We start from the raw sequence: 21028 nt of genomic DNA, 5'->3' as shown, positions 1-21028 counted from the left end.
AACCATCTTAAATGATATGATGTGGTAATGGAAAAAGGAGTCTGAAGATATATAAATAGTGAATTAGATAACATTTCTATAGTACTATATAAATTGGGCTTTTGGTTTCCTTTATAAATAGGCATTTAGCTGTATGAACAAAGCAGGCCTGGTGATGGTATATTGTTGTCTCCTGGGTGCAAATGCCATGTAAAGTAAGCTTGTAATGTGGCTTTACAATGTAAACTAAAGCCAGCCATAGATTTCCTTTCATGTAAACATGGTTGATGGGGGTATTCTTCCCACTGAGCTATTGTGTTCTCTCAGTGGAGAGTGTAGGGAGCCGCCCCAGCCAGGAGAACACACAATGATAGCCGATGGCAATAATCGCATTAAAATTAAAGTTTAATTAAATCTGCCAGGCTGGTTGTATCAACTTCAGCACAATCAGCCTGCCTGTACATGGTTCAAATGTTGGCCGATCCCTGCTGAACTGGCAGAGATTCCAACCATCTTTGGATGACTTAAAGGGGTTGTAAAGTAAAAAAATTTATTTTTTTAAAATAACAAACATGTCATACTTACCTCCACTGTGCAGCTCGTTTTGCACAGAGTGGCCCCGAACCTGCTCTTCTGGGGTCCCTCGGCGGCTGTCTCTGCTTCCTCCCGCAGGTGCTTCTCACGTTAATGCGAGCTCCCTCGCATTGGTGAGAAGCACTGCGGGCGCGCTCCCGTGATACAGCCGGCGGCTATAGCCGCTCGCTGTATCACAAGGCCCCTCCCCCCGGCGCGCTGCGTCATTGGATGTGATTGACAGCAGCGCGAGCCAATGGCTGTGCTGCTTTCAATCCATCCACTCCAGCCAATCAGCGGCCAGGCTGAGCGGCGAAGAGGACGGCGGGGGCGAGCGCGGGATTTTCGAGGGGTCAGGTAAGTAAAACGGGGGGACTGGGGGCGCCGGCAGTGTGAGATGTTTTTTCACCTTAATGCATAGAATGCATTAAGGTGAAAAAACATTTACCTTTACAACCCCTTTAAGGCTGTAGATAGTTGCCAAACCTTACCTGTACCATAATCGTCCTGTTCTTCACAGTGCTGATTGGGTACCCCAAGGTTCCTATGCACCTGTTTTTTTCCCGCTAGGTTTGTATATATAGGCACATTTCAATATATCAGTGCTTGGTTCTGATGCTAAATCCCTCCAAGCCCAGCATGGTAGGATGAGATGTTTTTTTTTCTCCACAGGAGTTCTGGGAAGTTGGGCTGCCATATCATAGAGATATGATGGCTGCTACATAATAGCCTTTAATCACTTCAAAGGTTCATATAAAATTGTATAATTTTTTTCCACAGTTTTAATCTATATGGTGCCTTATGTGCTTTTCAAATTTGCAAAAAGTTAAAGTGTTACTAAACCCACAATAGTAAAATCAGTCTGTATATGCAGTAAAGCATGCTTGTTATACTCACTATAGAACCTAAGGGGTTTATCCTCCGCATTGGGTAAAAAGGCAGTTTGATCCTGTCTTCTCTGATCCTCCCCTACTTTTACTGCCCCCAATCCATCTGCTGATAGAACAAGGCCTTGGGGGCACTCTGCACACCCGCAGTTTGGTGTTTTGCTAGAGTTTTTTTTTTCTTTGGAGGCTGCATGTGATCAGCACAGGGCCAATCAGCACTGTCCAGACAGAGTGTCTGAGGTCCTGCAGCCTCATAGGTCAGTCAGAGGAAAATGAAAAGTCCTCCTACAAGCTTTAACCAGACATTGATAGAAGTCATAAGACGTATATGCTGCTGATGAGAAAAGGTATTAAAGTGATTGTAAAGGACCATTTGTCATGTCATACTTACCTCCACTGTGCAGCTCGTTTTGCACAGAGTGGCCCTGAACATCCTCTTCTGGGGTCCCCCGGTGGCTCTTGCGGCTCCACCCCGCATCAGACAACCCCCTAGGACAGGGGTAAGGAACCTTGGCTCTCCAGCTGTTTTGAAACTACAAATCCCATTATGCTTCTGCCTCTGGGAGTCATGCCTGTGATTGTTAGGGTCTTTCAATGTCTCATGGGACTTGTAGTTTCAAAACAGCTGGAGAGCCGACATTCCCTACCCCTGCCCTAGGAGAATTGTTCTCCCGAGGGGGTTACCTTGCCACAGACACTAATGCCGGACTCAGCCCCGCCCCTAGGTCATTGGATTTGATTGACAGCAGCGGAAGCCAATGGCTTCACTGCTATTAATCTACCCAATCGAGCCGGGACCCCGTGGAGAGAGGGACAGTGCATCTGCCAGGTGTTTTTTCTCCATAATGCATAGGATGCATTAAGGTGAAAAAACATAAATGTTTACAACCCCTTTAAGAATTTTATATTTACTAAATTAATTTCACTTCCATGTTCTTTGTACTGTGGGAGACCAGACAGAGTGAATGCAGGTTCTGGGTTTAGTAACACTTTAAGGTTGGCCTGAATGCTGATCATACACATTTTTTTTCATAATGTGATCTACTCATTGTTTTAATCAACTAGATACCTGCAGTGGTTGTACAATGCAGCACAAGCTGAAAAATCTGATCATTTTCAGAAGTAAAGAAAAAACCAGAGCCAATCATTTTAGAATCAGTTGCTCTATAAACACAACTGGCTTAAAAACATTCAGAATGTTTCCTCTCATCCAGACACTTTCATCTGCAACTCAGCTCTTTAGAAACGGTCTAAAACAGGGCGCTCAAACTGGCGGACTTCCAGCTGTTTCAAAACTACAAGTCCCATCATGCCTCTGCCTGTGGGAGTCATGCTTGTAACTGTCAGCCTTGCAATGCCTCATGGGACTTGTAGTTTCACAACAGCTGGAGAGCCATTAGTTTGAGACCCCTGGTACTAAAGAAATCCAAATGGCAGAGGAAATGGACTGATAATTGTAAACAACAGTCAAATTAATAATCAGTTCATTAAACTATGGGGATGCTTGGAAATATCTGGTGTACACAGACATTCTGTATGAAAGCCAGGGCACATTTTTCTCTTTTTAATTATTTGTGAGCTCCAAAGGTCATTGTAGCATCCTAATCAACTCCTCCTAGCTGTGCAAGAAGCATGTGAATATTAGGAAATCTCACTGTTGATTCCTTTCTCTTATCAGCTACTCGTGCTTAAAATACAAAGCATAATGGTATTGCAGCCAGGCTTTGGCCAAAGCTATAAAAAATGGTCCTTTTTTATGTTTCTGTAATGCAGCAAAAAGCCAAGAGCAGTAAATAGAGATTCGCATAGCGGGTCTACCAGAAGGTTCCTTTATCATGCTCACTTTTCTACGAAATGCATTCCAGTGATGGGGCTAATTATTGGTTCTGGATATAATTGGCTGACCTTAGCGCGTACTTTTCCCAATTGCCTTCACTATAAAGAAAGACCACACCACACATTAGTCCTAGGAAGTATTTATAGACATGAACTTGAAACATCCACAGGCTTGATTTTATTCTTTAAAATACAAAGATTATGGTAGACAACTTCCATCTGTTTCCTGTCTTAAAATATTCTAAAAGCATTTATAAAAATAAAGATTTTTAGCACCTTTTAGACAAATGAGGGATATGAGTGTTCACTGGTGACTTACTAGCATCAAACACCTATGTGCATTCCCAGCTGGCCAAAGCTTACAATGAATGTGTACACTGCTAAGGCACTCTAACAACCAGATTGCAGCCCTTAACACATACAACCAACAGCAAACAGGTCTTGAAATGCAGCACCTTGCTTTAAATACAGGTAACAATGCAGTTTAAAGGCCAGTTTCACCCAATTATAAAACATAACTGTGGGAGGAATTCAACAGAAAAAAATGGATGTCTATTCTTCAGATCTTAAAGGTTCTTTAGGAACCAAACAACGCTGAGCAAGACAGTCTTGGTTTATGCTATTGTTTTGTCACAGGGTTGTCACAGCCCCTCCCCTTACCTGACAGCACGCAGAAAAAACTTGATGGTCCTAAATAAGCTCTATCTTACAGAATTGGCTTTTGAGACCACTAGGTGTATTACAATAACCATACCTCTTATGCAGGTAAAATAATCATAATCCATTATTGTTTAAAAGAATCACAGAGGCTGCAATTGCTGCCTTCTCTTATTGCATATGCTAGTTGCCGGACCGGTCCGTCTTGCTTCCATACTTTTAGTCTCGACCCAAAATAAGTATCGTGATAAAGACTTCTGACTTTCTTGACATTCATACTTGTCCTTGATCAGTGACTCAACGAATTGAAATCAGTAGGTCAGGTTAACAGCCAGGCAACTAGCATTTTCAGAAAGGTCAGTAATGGAAGCCCTTAGATTCCTTGTAGACTTGTTTTCTACCAGTCCTTAAAGAGGAACATCTCACAAACCTGTTCTCTGCTATCCTCTGTAGCTTACTTTTAGAGACAAGCTGTCTTTTTCTAGCATTGTAGCAAAGTAGAAGGCATTAAAATAATTGGTCTGGCATCGTTTTTTTACAGCTGGTTATCTGCAGGTGTATTAATGCAGTTACCTTGTAAACAGTAACAGCACTGATAGTTGGGCTTGTTGCGTATTAGAAAGTAATTGGTTTAGTGCACACAATAAAGGGGCGTGTATTCATGGGTGCCTTACCTGGACCAGTGCTACATTTTCACTGAAAGGGTTTTAGCAAAACTGACCTAAATACATTTTTTTTAAAGTGTTTCTTGCAGCTAATGCCAGGCAGGTTTATTGAGGTATGATGGCTCCTCCTAGTGGTTCAATATGGTAGTGCAGAAAAAGTCTGTTTATGATATTAGGCTCAATGCACTAATCCAAACCTAGGGCAGAACTATAGCAAAACATGTCTATGGGACCAGCATGCACACAAGGGCTCCAACCTGGCTGGCTACAGAGTGATGTATGCAGGTAGCATTAGCATCTGAGAATTTTTTTGGGATAAAATTAATATTCCTATTTTGAATCACAGCAGGATGTGCCTTTGAGGTACAGGGAGGCACCTTTTGCCATGAGCCAACCATAGCACAGCTTTGGCTAAAACAATCTTTGTTTTTTACCATTACCATCAGCAATGGCAGCTGAAACTAATAGTCACAATTATTATGGCAAATAACACCTATGGTATATAGCTTAGTGAATTGATTAATTAGCAAAATACTACCTAACTTTATTAAGGGGGCAACTATATGTAAACCCATATTTTTTTCTGACTTGGATAGAGTAGAGAAGAATTAGAACCTCTAGCTGGTAATTATTGCGGTCTGTGTTTCCACTAGAGAGAGTAACCCCTATTTTTTTGGTGACCACTGGTAAAGAAAATGGTGGGAAATCCAACATTTTGACTTGCCAATAGAACAGTAATAGAGGGGAAATATTCCAGTGGCAATACTTGTGTTGTCTGAGAGGTGATTGCCCTTACTTCAGAAAGATTTCCTCTCAATTCTTGCTGTGGCTACAGAACAGGAAGTGAGGAAAAATCTCCCTAATGGAAAAAGATGACAAAAAAGACAATGGTTTTAACAATTCCCTGCTCTATCCATGCCAATTGGTATGAGCTGGAGAAATCTCAGGCTAATGTGCTTCTCTTTCTATTCACCTCATTCTGAAACATGTTTAGGAATATATATATATAACAGTGATTTCCAACACATACATCCTGAATAACAAATATAAAGGTCCAAAGTACCCTCATCGGGCTACATAGGTCAAGTATAGAGAAGTCTCAGTATAGTGAAAACAGCATTTACTGCAATAACCAACCTAAAGGCAACACTTTAGAAGCACTCTAAAGTCTGAAGGCTGCTCAGTAAATACTGGGTCCTGCAGGTACACAACCATAAAAGTTCCCTAGCTGTACTCTAATAAATATAGTGGTAATCACCAGATGTTTGACATAGAGAGACCTAGGAAACAGACATTCACAAGAGATTAATGAAGGGATATGCATGTGTCTCTGTAACTACAAGTGGTTAAATATTACAGGATAAAATAAAGGCTATTCCAACTTGGATGCGTCAATGAGCTCTGCATCCATTTCATGTCTGCTCTCAGGCCGGTTCTTCTTAGGACAGTTTGTTTACATGCCGCCACTGGCTCTGGGCAAGATGGGGCTTTCAGTAGAAAGGGCACAGATAGGGTCAATGTTTTATCAGCTGGGTTTTCATAGCGGTTTCGGATTTGCAGCCTCTTTCGGCATGTAAAAACTGGAAATTTCTTAAAAGTTCTGTTGCCAAGCTGAGGCAGGGAATAGCTCACACAGTGTATCCTAGTGATGTGGCCTCATGAAGGTAGAGGACAGTAACGCTGCACATGAATGTTCACAGAAGAGCAGCTTCACACACTCTTTGGTCTCTGGACGCAAGAAGGAATCTCAGGAAGTCCGCGTGCAGCCTCTGTCAGCATCAGCACCACTCTGACTGCTCAGCGTGCGCCTACTTCTGGCCAGCGGGCATGAAGCTGTTTTCAATGCACAAGACAATGAAGTTCTTATTGCAGCTCTGAGGACGCTGCTCTAGAAGTTTCCCGCTTGTGACAGAGGAAGCCTGGCCGGTAACTATGCCTTCATCTGTGCGCCAGGTCTCACAGTAGCTCTCTGTTAGACGCCGACCCTTGGTGTCGGATCCATGCCAGATCATCTTCTGTGGCCTAGTGTATAAGAACAAGAAATGTGATACTTAATGTAGATGCAAATCCTAAGTAAATTACATATAGTTTTCTGACTTGTTACTTGTTTTCATCATGTTTTTATCCTGATTATGCTGATCTAGTACATTTACAGACACTTTATGTCTACAAGAACTCTATGGCATATCTCACAGTGGGTATCCTGAAGGTGATCATAGTGGATTATGCCTGCATAATTTGTGTTAAAATGGCCACTTGTAGTCTCCATCAGAAGCCTTAGATTGGCCATAAATTACCCACTATCTGAAGAAAGGAAAATTGATTTATTCCACCATCAACACAGTCAGTGTTGATGGAGGAATCCCTCCTGCTGTGCGCACTGTTGTATTCTTTTTTAAATTCTTTATTTAGCATAAGTATAACAGTCAGCTGTACAACATAACCCAAGGTCACAATTACATTTTGACAACAATAGACAACCTGGTAACTCTGGGCTCACAGGGAGGAGCCATACATTCTTATACAGAAAAGAGAAAAAAAAATCCGCCCCCAACATGCAAAAAGGTATAACTAGAGCAGCCCTGATTGAAAATGTGTAATAATGGAGGATAACGGGGACCCCAGCGGGCCAGCCTATTATGACCTATGTGAACCAGTATGATATATGTGCTGGTCGTGGACTGGACCCCTGGGTTCATCTAAGTCCCGAAGGCTAGTATGAGGACGGAGCATAGTCAAAAGGGAGGATGAGGGGGAAAGAGAGAGAAAGTGGAGACAGAGAGGAGGGGGGATGGCGGGTGAAATGAGGGGGGGGGAAGAAAAGGGAGGGGGGCACCCAGGGCAGACATGGCCTGCATTGCTAAACGTTAATAGTCCATTCGCTTTCTGGGACGGGGGCCACTGTTGTATTCTGACTGTGGGAGTGTTACCCTCTGTTAGAATACAATGATCACTTCTGAAAGCCATCAACAGTGATCGTATGAAACAAACCTGACAGGCAGGCTGAACTGCAGTTGATTGATTGATCAACCTATGTACAACCATAGATGGATCAAAATTCAGCTGGTTCCTTCTAAACCAGCAAAATTTTGATGCATCTATGGTGGGCTTTAATGACACAGCGACAACACACAGGGGCATATTTGTGGCTTGGACAGAGCACTGTCACCCTATAACATGAAGTGTCTGTTTTATGGCAGGATCATTAGGTATTAATTTAGTGAAGTCTGGAGATTTTAAAATATTGAAAATTACTTTTTGGAATTGCATCAGATTGTTAAAGTTTATCTGAGATACACAAATAACTAAAAGCAAGAAACATGAAATAATAGAACATCTATTAATGGCTGCAAGTAAACTTACACTAAATCAAATTAAACTAAAAACCCCAGTGCTGCAAATAATGCAAAATTGTGCAAAAATGTCAAATAAGCAAAATAGGTTAAACATTAATCAATGCAGTGATAACGCAAGAAAAATAATACAATTTGGTGGCTTGATTTTCATATAATAGTGTCCATTCCAGAATAAAATCAGTGTGATATCCGTTGTGCAAATGTCATGAAATTCTTCAGTGATGTGATTACTCTCCCTTACACCTCAATCCACACTGTGTTCTAGCAGCTAACTGTCAGTACTAGAATCCCTTTAGGACCCAGCACAACTCACCTGACACAGCCTGTGTCTGGGAAACAACAGTGATTGGCCAGCTCACGTTTAAATCACCTGTATCAGCATTCACTCAGTGCTCGTGTTAGAGTTCACTCGTGTTTGATCCAGCTGATATTTGCGCTGTGACTTTCGTGTTTGACCCGGCTTGTTTGACCCTTCTTACTTGCTTCTGATTCTGTACCGTTTGGATTCTGATCTGCCTGTGTATGACCCAGCTTGCCTAGACTACGCTTTGCCTGATTCTACTAGTACCCTCATCTGCAGCGGTGAACTACAAGGTCCAGCAATCATCTATCCTCACCTACAGCAGTGAACTACAAGGTCCAGCAATCATCTATCCTCACCTACAGCAGTGAACTACAAGGTCCAGCAATCATCTACCTTCGTCTGCAGCGGTGTACTACAAGTCCCAGCTGACCTGCTCTGCCTAGACCTGCTCATGGTATGTGCTTTGAACTCTTTGTATAATCAGCACACCTGAACTGTTACTTGTTATCTGCACCTAGCCTGACATTAACACGAGCCAATACATAAAGGGAAACCTATCATGAATCCTGAACAGGCTCAGTTGTTTACACAAGAACTTTGCCGTTTATCACATCAAGTTCAGGAAATGGCCACAGAGCTCACCAAGGTGCAATCTCCTTCTACTACCACCATTACTAAAACTCCATCTGAACCAAAAATTCCTTTGCCCGACCGGTTTTCTGGTGACCGTAAAGCGTTTTGCAACTTTAAAAACAGCTGCAAATTATATTTTAAGTTGAGGCCATCCTCGTCTGGCCCTGAAACTCAGAGGGTTCAAATCATTATCTCTCTACTACAGGGTGACCCCCAGGCTTGGGCCTTTAACCTGGAACCTAACCATCCAGCCTTACTAACAGTAGATGCCTTCTTTGAAGCCCTTGGGTTGCTATATGATGATCCAGATCGTGCTGCTACTGCAGAATCGACCCTGCGTAACTTAAAACAAGGAACTACCACAGCTGAAATGTATTGCTCAGAGTTTCGCAGGTGGGCCCCGGAATCTGGCTGGAATGATGCAGCTCTCCGCAGCCAGTTTAGAATTGGCCTTTCAGATGCTATTAAAGACGCTCTGGTCAACTTCTCCTACCCAGCCTCACTGGAGGAGGCTATGTGTCTAGCTATTAGAATTGACCGCCGCCAGCGAGAGAGAAGGCGAGAACAAACAATGGCTGTGGCAAACTGTATACCTTCCTTACCACCTGATTATTCCACCTCCAGTGCCAAATCTGAGGAAGAACCTATGCAGTTAGGCTCCACCCGGTTATCTGCCCAGGAACACAAACGCAGGCGTAATATGGGACTCTGCTTATACTGTGGCCTCAAGGGTCATATGCTCCGTTCGTGCCCTACACGTCCGGGAAACGCCAGGACCTAGGTGATTGCGGGGAGGTCACCTTAGGTCTACTCTCATCTCCCCAGGGGGATAATCGCATACTTTTACCCGCTGTCATTCACTTTGGGACAGGGGCTCATGAACTGCTGGCCTTGGTGGATTCTGGAGCAGCTGAGAATTTTATTGATAGAACTCTGATCACCTCTTTGTCCCTGGAAACTCATGCTCTAGATTGTCCAGTCCGCCTGATCTCTGTGGATAATCGGCCTCTCTCACAAGACCTGGTGCTCAAATCCACCAACCCTTTCCAGTTACAAGTAGGGGCTTTGCATTGGGAGAAGATTTCTTGTCTTGTCATTGACTCTCCATCCACTCCTTTGATCCTAGGCCTTCCTTGGCTTCAGAAGCACAATCCTGTAATTGACTGGCCAACAAGAGATATTCTGGCTTGGTCCAATCAGTGTAAAAAGAGCTGCATCCAACACCTTGTTCGACTTGATACCTGTCAAGTGGGAATAGAACAGATTCCACTTTGTTATAAGGACTTTCGGGATGTGTTTTCTAAAGGAATTGCTGACACTTTACCTCCTCATCGCAGTTATGATTGTCCCATTGACCTCTTGCCTGACACTACACCTCCTCGAGGGAGAGTCTTTCCACTGTCTGAACCAGAGAATCTTGCTTTGCAAGAATACATCCAGGAAAACCTAGCTAAGGGTTTCATCCGTCCCTCCACTTCTCCCGCAGGAGCAGGATGCTTCTTTGTCCCGAAGAAGGATGGAGGACTGCGACTTTGTGTTGATTACAGAGGTCTAAATAAAATAACCATTCCCAATCGGTATCCTCTCCCTCTCATCACAGAGTTGTTCTCTCAAATCCAGGGAGCCAAAATCTTCTCCAAACTGGATTTAAGGGGAGCCTATAATCTGGTGCGAATCCGTGCAGGCGATGAATGGAAGACGGCCTTTAACACCAAGGATGGTCATTACGAATGTCTTGTCATGCCCTTCGGCCTCAGGAATGCACCAGCCGTCTTTCAGAACTTCATGAATGACATTTTCCGTGACATGATGGGTCGCTTCATGCTTGTTTATTTAGACGATATTTTGATTTACTCTCCCAATCTTGAAACACATCAGAAGCATGTCTGCTCAGTATTAGCCCGACTAAAGACTCACTCCCTTTTTGTAAAGCCTGAAAAATGTCTTTTCCATGTTAAACAAGTACCTTTCCTGGGTTACCTAATTTCTGACACAGGCCTCACCATGGACCCAGCCAAGGTTCAAGCCATTTTAGACTGGGCACCACCTTCAGACCTGAAGGCAGTTCAACGCTTCCTGGGCTTTGCAAATTTCTATCGAAAATTCATTAAGAACTTTGCCACCATTGCACATCCCATCACCTCTCTCACCAGGAAGACTCCTAGTACATTTAAATGGACTACTGAAGCCCAGGCAGCCTTCACCCAGTTAAAGAAAGCCTTTACCTCTGCACCAATTCTACGCCATCCTGTTCCTGAGCTACCTTTTATTGTAGAGGTAGATGCATCTGAAGTAGGAGTGGGGGCGCTTTTGTCACAAAAAGATCCTGTAAGCGCTGCCATCCACCCTTGTGCCTTCTTGTCCCGTAAATATTCCCCAGCAGAGCGCAATTACGATATAGGCAACAGAGAACTTTTAGCCATAAAGCTAGCTTTAGAGGAGTGGAGACATTGGCTGGAGGGAGCTCGCTATCCATTCATAGTTCTGACTGACCACAAAAACCTTGAATATATCCGTTCTGCTAAAAGACTGAACTCGCGTCAAGCCAGGTGGTCATTGTTCTTCTCCAGATTTGACTTTACAATTTCTTATTTACCAGGTCCAAAAAACATTAAGGCCGATGCCTTGTCTCGCAGCTTTTTATCAGAGTCTCCTCCTCCGCTTCCTCCTCAACCCATTATCTCTGAGGATAGGATTTTGGCTTTTACCCAGACTGACATCTCTGAGGCCTTGTTACCAGCACAGGCTGAAGCCCCTCCCTCCACTCCCTCTGGTATGCTCTTTGTGCCCCTGGCTCTTCGTTTGCAGGTATTGCAACAAGTACATGCATCAAAACCTGCAGCACATCCAGGGTTTAGACAAACTTTTGAGATTGTCTCTCGCAACCTCTGGTGGCCATCGCTTAGGCAGGATGTGTTAGCCTTTGTCCAGGCCTGTGAAGTTTGCGCCAGAAGCAAGAGCAGTACCTCTAAGCCCCCCGGTCTCCTTCGTCCTCTACCAATACCTACCTGTCCCTGGACCCATTTATCTATGGACTTTATCACAGACTTGCCTCTGTCCCAGGGATGTTCCACGATCTGGGTGGTGGTAGACAGGTTCAGTAAGATGGCCCACTTTGTTCCGCTTCCGAAGCTTCCATCTGCTAAAGAACTGGCATCTTTATTCATTAAGCACATTTTCAGGCTCCATGGGGCACCAGTTAACATTGTCTCTGACCGTGGCTCTCAGTTTATAGCCCAGTTTTGGAAGGCCCTTTACTCTTAGCTGGGGATTAAATTATCATATTCTTCAGCATATGATCCTGAGGCCGCGTACACACGCGGGGACTGTTCGCTCAACTTTGTCCGCTGAACAGTGTTTCGGTGGACAGTCCGCTCGTGTGTGGGCTTTCAGCGGACAGTTTCAGCGGACAGTCTGATGAACAAAGTTTTTCGGAAATTCCGAAAAACTGTCCGCTGAAACTTGGTTTGAGCGGACAGTCCGCCCGTGTGTAGGCTTCTTCGTTAAACTAAGTCTCGCGCATGCTCAGAAAGAATTTACACGCCGAAGGTTGCATTGCAGTGTATAGGATGTCGTTTTCTAGTCCCGTCATACAAGCCGTTCACGTCATCGCGCACGGTTTCAGCGGACTGTTCGTTCGTCGTGTGTGGGCAAGTCAGTCCATGCTAATATTGAGCGGACTGTCCGCTGAAACTGTTTGACGGACAAAGTTGAGCGAACAGTCCCCGCGTGTGTACGCGGCCTGAGACTAATGGCCAAACAGAAAGGACTAATCAGACTCTAGAGAAGATGGTACGTTGTCTGATGGCCAAAGATGAGGTGGAGTGGGTCAACATCCTTCCATGGGCAGAGTTTGCCTTTAATAATTGTGCCAGCACATCTACAGGGACCTCTCCTTTCTTTTGTGTTTACGGGTTGCATCCTCGTGTGTGCTCCTTTTGATCTTCCGCCCTCTGATGTTCCAGATGCCAACACCACGATTGAACATTTCTCCAAAATCTGGTCCGATGTAAATCATGCTATTTCCCGCTCTGTGCAGGCTTTTAAGAAAACTGCTGACAAGAAGCGCTTAAAGGCACCAGAATATAAAGTTGGTGACAAAGTGTGGTTATCATCTCGGAATCTGTCCCTGCATGTTCCATCTAAAAAGCTTGGTCCAAAATTCATCGGGCCTTATGAAATCTCGGAGATTGTTAATCCTGTGTCCTACAGATTAAAACTGCCCCCATCCATGCGCATTCCAAATGTCTTTCATGTTTCATTGTTGAAACCTGTTCATTCCAGCCTCCTAGTAAATGAACCAGAACCTGTGGATGTGTTGGACAGTCAAGAATATGAAGTGGCATTTATTCTTGATTCCAGACGAGTGCGCAATTCCTTACAATATCTTGTTCATTGGAAAGGGTTTGGCCCAGAGGATCGATCTTGGGTACCAGCTTGTGATCTTCATGCTGATCGACTTAAGAAGAAGTTCCATCTCCGTTATCCAAGTAAGCCTGGGGGTGCAGGAGCAACCCCTCGAGAAAGGGGGGGTACTGTCAGTACTAGAATCCCTTTAGGACCCAGCACAACTCACCTGACACAGCCTGTGTCTGGGAAACAACAGTGATTGGCCAGCTCACGTTTAAATCACCTGTATCAGCATTCAGTCAGTGCTTGTGTTAGAGTTCACTCGTGTTTGATCCAGCTGATATTTGCTCTGTGACTTTCGTGTTTGACCCGGCTTGTTTGACCCTTCTTACTTGCTTCTGATTCTGTACCGTTTGGATTCTGATCTGCCTGTGTATGACCCAGCTTGCCTAGACTACACTTTGCCTGATTCTACTAGTACCCTCATCTGCAGCGGTGAACTACAAGGTCCAGCAATCATCTATCCTCACCTACAGCAGTGAACTACAAGGTCCAGCAATCATCTATCCTCACCTACAGCAGTGAACTACAAGGTCCAGCAATCATCTACCTTCGTCTGCAGCGGTGTACTACAAGTCCCAGCTGACCTGCTCTGCCTAGACCTGCTCATGGTATGTGCTTTGAACTCTTTGTATAATCAGCACACCTGAACTGTTACTTGTTATCTGCACCTAGCCTGACACTAACCTCATTCTCTAGACCCAAAGGTCTAAAAGCATTTAAGGTGTAAGCAATTCCTCTCCATGGGTGGCTATATCATATCCTTTCTTCCAATCAGTAATGCAATGGTATATGGGTCTGTGCTCCCTCTCTCCCACTATCCACTCTCCTCTCCTCCAGTGGGTGATATGTTTATACAAGAAAGCAAATCCTTATTGTGTAGAATTCCAATTAAAATTTATTACATAAAAACTGTAGTAACTCACATTTAAAATTGATTACAACAGCTTCAGAAACCATGAACTTCCGGGATCGCCTGAAAACCGGAAGTGATGTACCCAACTCCTTCCTGACTAGTTGCGTCACAGCACACGTGACTTCATCAGGACTGGAGTCAGGTGGGTAACAAACTTATATTTATAATACCAGCAATTTTGCCATTATTATTGACAGCAGGTATCCCACATCGCCATCCCTACATACTATCAATGTCTTGATTCAGTCTGCGCATCCCTGAGGTTATATGGGATGCCAAGGATTAAAATATGAATCACTTACATACCATTCATTGTACTAAATATCAGAACAGGGATTCGAATATGCCAGTTTAAAATGAGCCTGGTGATTTGGAATACCAGCTGATGAAGTCACATAGGCTGTGACACAACTAGTCGGGAAGGAGTTGGGTACTGGTTTCTGATGCTGTTGTAATCAACTTTAAATGTGAGTTACTACGATTTGTATACAATACATTTTATTTGGAATACTACACAATGAGAATTTGCTTTCTTGTATAACCATATTACCCACTGGAGCAGAGGAGAGTGGGAAAGAGTGAGGACAGACCCATAGACCATTGCATTGCTGATTGGAAGAAAGGATATGATATAGCCACCCATGGAGAGGAATTGCTTACACCCTCAATGCTTTTAGACCCTCTGGTCTAGGGAATGAGGCGGGCTGCAAGCACACAGTGTGGATTGAGGTACAAGGGAGAGTGATCACATCACTATATATCACTATAATATATATCACCGGACACATTGATTTTATTCTGAAATTTATATAAAAATAAAGTCACCAAATTGTATTGTTTTTCTTACTTTATCACTGTATTGATTGTTTAACCTATTTTTGCTTATTTGCACATTTTTGCATTATTTTCAACACTGTTCTGTTTACAATACCCAGTAGGGGTGTTATTTTATTGTCGGATAAGACACAAGAATATTAATTTTATTATTGAGTACAAACTCAGTAGATAAAAAAATTTTATTAGTATTATTCACATTATTCAATATCCACTTACTGTTTGCAATTCTTTATTTCGTTTTAATATTCTTTTCGTTTTTGAAGCATAGCGCCACTTGATATTTGTAAACAATTTTATGTATTTTAGATGTGGGGACACATTATTAAGTTGTGAGCAGCTGCTTCCTATTAAGTGGTAGTGCATAGGATTCTATATCTACAAACATCTAGCTACTGTCCGTCCCTTGCTGCCATTTTTTCTTTTTATTCATAAATCCCTCCCGTATTTTAATGCACCGGGATGGGACAGGTGCAGCATCCAACCTTACTGCCTGCAATCTGTCAAAGTCTATGGCAGGCTGTGGCTGGCCAGGGCTAAACACAAAACTGAGTGGCACTCGCACTTGGGAATGAATGTGCAGAACATAGGTATCCTGCATTAGAAAATAGGCGTTTGACTCACCAAGTAGAATCTGTTGCAACATCCCTTCCCTCAAATGAGTAAATGCGAGCTCCAGAATTCATCCGTCCTTCTGAGCCAAAAAGGGCCTCCCAGTTGTCAAACAGTGGTTCATCCTATAATACACAGATATTTGTCAAATGGTATTGAAAATGTAAACAAATAAATGTTTCATGTGAAGGAAACTCTTCATATGAGCAATATAGGGTTTTGATATCGCTTTCTGATCTGATAGTCGTCTGCTTGTCATGCTTAATTTCAGGCTCCAATACTTTGAGTCGAACTGAAGCCAGTGGTTACAGTAGTTCACTCATAGGCATGCACAGCCCATTATAAAACACTATAAGGCCCCTTTCACACGGGCTTACCGATCAGGTCCGCCTCTCAGTTTTTCAGGTGGACCTGATCGGATGCTCCATTCAGCCCTATGGAGTGGCAGATGTCAGCGGTGACCTGTCCGCTGACATCCGCATTTATCCGATCCGATCCTGTCCGTGAGATCCAAAATCTATTTTCCATGCATCTGGAGAATCGGTTCGGATAGGATCGGATGAAAACAGACAGGCGATCCCTTTTCATCTGATCTCCATAGAGGAGAGCGGGGCTTTGACAGGTCCATCTCTGCACAGTGAGATGAGACGGACCTGTCATCCGCCGGCTCAGCAGGGATCAGCGGATTGATCCCCGCTGAGCAAAGTGGAGTCCGTACACAGGAAAACCCCGCGTGAAAGGGCCCTTATACAAACGGTTAAGCAAGTTCAAGTGTATGTGATGGCAAGAAAAAAATATATTTTTACATCTCTGCAATACATGCACATTTCCTCATGTTTTATCCCTCTTAACCACTAGAGATCTGCGCTATGGCCGAATGACAGCTACAGCGCGGACCTGCTTTGCCGGGACGACGTCACGCGCTCTGTGATCAGTGAGTCTATGAGACTCGCCGGATCACGGATCGGAGCAAGGGGTCAATCCCGACCCGTTACCTCGTGATCAGCTGTCAGCCAATGACAGCTGATCATGTGACACAACAGAGCCAGTAATCGGCTATTTTTCCTCCTCACCGGCGGCCGTGAGAGGGACTTCAGTCACGATCACGGCCAGCTCATCAGTGCCCACCTGCCCCCTGCCAGTGCCACCTAAATATTAAAAAAGTGCCCCCCATCAGTGCCACCCATCAGTGCCCACAGTGCCACCTATCAGTGCCCACAATCTGCCTCAACAACAGTGCTGCACCCCAGTGCCACATACCGTGCCCATCAGTGTCATCTATCAGTGCCCATCAGTGCTGCCCATCAGTCCCATCTATCAGTGGTACCTATCAGTGCCCCTTAGTGTCACCCATCTGTGCCATCTTATCTTTGCCCATCAGTGCCACCTTATCTGTGCCCATCAGTACTGCCTTATCTGTGCCTATCGGTGCCACCTTATCTGTGCCTATTAGTGCCGCCTTAACTGTGCCTATCAGTGCCCACCAGTGCCGCCTCATCAGCGCATTTCAATGAAGGAGAAAAATGACCTGTTTGCAAAATTTTATAACAAACTATGAAACATGATTTTTTTTTTTTCCATCTTTTTTTGTTTGTTTAGCAAAAAATAAAACTCCCAGCTGTAATTAAATACCACCAAAAGAAAGCTCTATTTGTGGGGAAAAAAATGATAAAAATTTCATTTGGGTACAGTGATATATGGCCGCGCAATTGTCATTCAAAGTGCTTCAGCGGTGAAAGCTGAAAATTGGTCTGGGCAGGAGGGGGGTTTAAGTGCCCAGTAAGCAAGTGGTTAAATGCTGCAAGTACAGAAAACTACCCGCTGATTTGCCAGCAAATGATTGCGCTCCTAAAATTCCTGTTTGGTCTCCAAACACAGTGCCTTTACTGCTCTGAGATCCCGAGGCTTGTTGTCAGCCCTGCACCGTTCTCCCCTGTTCTCCCCTGCTGGACTACAAAACTATGTCTGCCCTTATCCCTCACTGTCCCACTTCACGCACACATTGATTTCTTTCCCATCAAAATGGTCCCATGTTGATGCCTCGTCTCCCAAGAGCCTGGCTACACAGTGTGTAGGGAAAGTACTCTGGGAAGATGTAGTTCTGCCTACTTTAGTAGGAACTGTCGACCTCCCAGCAGCTGTCCCTGGAAGGATTCTACAAGCCTGTTGATAATGTGATGGAATAATTTAAGCTTTTACTTGATAAAAAAAGAACATACAAAAAATAATGCTGTGACAGTGCTAGCAGTGGTACTCAGTCACTTCTCCTGGAGCTCCAACCAGCTGCAAATCCGTTAACCTTACACAGTGTTTCTCATGCTTCCACAGTACCCCCTCCAACCCCCCACAGTGTCCCCAAAGAGCCCTGAGTCTCCACATTGCCCCCCCCCCCCCAACCTCACACAGTGTGTGCCGCCTGCTGAAGAGCCTCTATCCCTCCACAATGCCCATAACCTCCCACAGTGTCCCCCTGTGCCCCCTACCCCCTCCAGAAACTACATCCTGCAGGGCCAACACTCAGCCCCATCCAGAGCATTCCAACATTTCAATGCATGTTTTGCATTCCCATCATTTTATAGTGTGTAGAAGCTTTATTTTATTTTTTTACTGTTACAGCCTGGGAGGTTTTAGAAAAATATCCCATGCCCTGGTCTTAAAAAGGTGTAGAACCACAACTCTAGAGAGAGGAAGGTTTCATACCTGGGCATACCCTTTAATGATCCTCTCCCTTGCCTTTTAATGTGAAATTTGTCAGAGAGGTACAGTTATGCTTGAGCTGTCACAAAATACAAAGTTTGCTTCACTTAAATCAAATTCATGGGCTGCAACCACATACAGCCAGACTCACCCTGAGATTAACGATTGGCACAGACAGCCTGTCAGCTTTGCGAACAATACTGTACAGATCCTGAAGACGTGAAGAAAGGAACGCTCGGAATGTCCCGTGAAGTCCAGCTTTGCGGGCTTGTTCAAAGCACTGGAAGTCCACGCCACGTATGGAGCGCATGCTGCCAGTTAGGGGTGCATTCAGAGCCACTAAGTGTAACTGAAATGGGAAATATGACATGTAAATATGCAAACCAAAAAAAGAACTGAATAGAATGTGACAGTTTCCAGCTTGTACTTACCGCTGCCTGGTACTCCTGGTGTGTATGTACAGGAATATTAGCTTCTGGCTCCGGCTTGGGGAACACTGGAGGTGGTGGCTGCGGAGGACGGGGATTAACTGGTGGTACTCTTTCAATCCTGGAAGGCTCATACTCATCTGTAGACTGATAGGATCCTGAGTCTATGTTACCAGAAGGATAAATGACCACAGGAGGCTCTTTCGCAGCAATTTCATTACCCTGTAAGAAAAACGTTTCACTCATTAACCAGTCACAGATAACTAAAGGATTAGGAACTAACATGAAAGGAGTGAGACCTACCTGACCATTGCCAGTTACATATTCTCCAAGCTAGAAAACACAAATGTAAACATTATTATTAAAGTCTAAAATACCATATGCATGTTCCTAGATTAAATTAAAGTGCATATTTACAAACACTGTAATGTATGGACATGAAAATGCTTTACACAGGATACACGTTGTTATTGGACAGGCAGGCAAAAAATTGCTGGTCTGATTAGAACAGACTTGACCAGATCTTGACCATAGGGTTGTTACGCCAACTTCACGAGAGGCCTAGGCAGAACATGTTATACAAGTGAAAAAACAGAACTTTACAGTTCCGCCCAGGGGGTGGTCCCTCCGGTAACATCCCCTTAGCCTGCCTAATGCAGCTCAGTACATCAACAAGCAGTATAACGTAAACCAATAGGAGGGGAGGGTGCTGTGTCAGTCAGTGAACTTCAGAGAAAAGGATTTTATGGTGAGTGTAAAAATCCTATTTTCTCTTTCGTTCACTGACTGACACAGCTTCATTAATCTTGACCATAGGGACGTCCCCAAGCAGTGTCATAACGAGGGGTGGGAACAGCATAAAAAAACTTCACCCACAACCAGAAGTGCTCCCTAACAAGGGAGTCACCACCTTATCTAGCCGCATCATAACTTGTAGTCAACAATGCAACAGTGCATTATACGCAAAAGTAACTGTATTTTCTTTAAACAGAAAAAAAAGTGCAGAATTGCAACATTACACGGCTGCCTGCAAAATTTTGCGGCCAAAGCAGGCATCAGATGATGCGCTTACATCCACTTTGTAGAATTTGGTAAAAGTATGAATGGACGACCAAGTCGCCACCTCACACACTTGAGTGACTGACGCCTGATGTCGGAAGCCCAAGAGGTTCCAAATGCCCTGGCGGAATGGGCTGTGACAGGAAAGGGGGGCACCTGCCCCTTCAAGGCGTAGGCCTGTACCAGAATGTGTCTGATACACCTAGAAATGGTGGCCGATAAGACCGCCATACCTTTCTTTCGACCAGCTACTGAAATGAACAGAGAGTCTGACTCCCGAAAGGGAGCCGTGGCAGACAAATACACCCTTAGGGCCCTGACCATGTCCAGGGAATAAAGGGCCACCTCTTTAAGATGTGTCGGTTTAGGACACAGACATGGTAACACAATGTCTTCATTGATGTGAAACGCTGAAACCACCTTCGGCAGAAAAGAAAGTTGCGAACGCAACACCATCTTATCTTTATGGATAACCAGGTTAGACAAGGCCACCAGTTCCGCAACCCTCCTGGCCGAAGAAATGGCCACTAGGATGACCACTTTCTGAGAAACAGTGAACAAAGGAATTTTCCGGATGTTCTCCAACAGCAGTTTCTGAAGCGCCGATAGCACCAGGTTCAGATCCCACAGGGGTAAAGGTGAACACACTGGAGGGACTACATGCTAGACCCCTTGAATAAAAGTGCTCACTAGAGAGTGAGACGCCCGGGGTTGTTGTAAAAATACAGCCAAGGCTGATATTTGTCCCTCAATGGTGCTCAAGACCCATTTCTGGTCTACTCGCTGTAGAAACAGCAGGATCCTGGAAAACAGAATAGGTGCGTGGACGCCATCTTTTCTTCTCACGCATGGAGATGGAGGCCTACCTGGTACGATGGTATATCTTCCGAGAGGAAGATTTCCATGCTCTCAACATAGTTGAAATCACTGAGTCTGACAGGCCCCAGTTCCTTAGCACCTGGCTCTTAACAGCCATGTTGTCAAAACCAGTGATGGTAAAGCAGGAAGGAGAATCAGACCTTGACACAGAAGGTCCTCTCGCAACGGTAGTTGTCAGGGAGCGTCTGCAACCAGGCATACTAGGTCAGCATGCCAGAGACACCAAGGCCAATTGGTACAATCAGTATTACTGGAATCCCCTTGGCCTCCACTCTGTGGAGCAGACATGGTAGTAGCTTTAGC

General features: G+C 44.3%; 1 protein-coding gene across 4 annotated transcripts in view; it reads right to left on the bottom strand.

Annotated features, from left to right (window-relative positions):
• Positions 1-3403: 3403 nt before the first annotated feature.
• COL18A1 (collagen type XVIII alpha 1 chain) overlaps positions 3404-21028 on the bottom strand; it is a 299672-nt gene continuing 282047 nt past the window's right edge. For all 4 annotated transcript variants that reach the window (XM_077448146.1, XM_077448143.1, XM_077448144.1 and 1 more), the window contains 5 exons: positions 19091-19120; positions 18791-19009; positions 18511-18708; positions 15675-15787; positions 3404-6619 (listed from right to left, as the gene is read on the bottom strand). In XM_077448146.1, coding sequence (XP_077304272.1) covers positions 6406-6619; positions 15675-15787; positions 18511-18708; positions 18791-19009; positions 19091-19120 — 774 coding nt within the window. In that variant the 3' untranslated portion in view covers positions 3404-6405. The remainder of the gene's footprint in view (positions 6620-15674; positions 15788-18510; positions 18709-18790; positions 19010-19090; positions 19121-21028) is intronic.

The sequence above is a fragment of the Lithobates pipiens genome, unplaced genomic scaffold, assembly GCF_037356315.1.
Source record: "Lithobates pipiens isolate NorthernLeopardFrog02 unplaced genomic scaffold, aLitPip1_a1.2 Scaffold_22, whole genome shotgun sequence".
In the NCBI taxonomy this organism is placed as follows: Eukaryota; Metazoa; Chordata; class Amphibia; order Anura; family Ranidae; genus Lithobates; species Lithobates pipiens.
The sequence above is the reverse complement of the archived record's forward strand: the minus strand, read 5'-3'. Positions and strand labels throughout refer to the sequence as shown.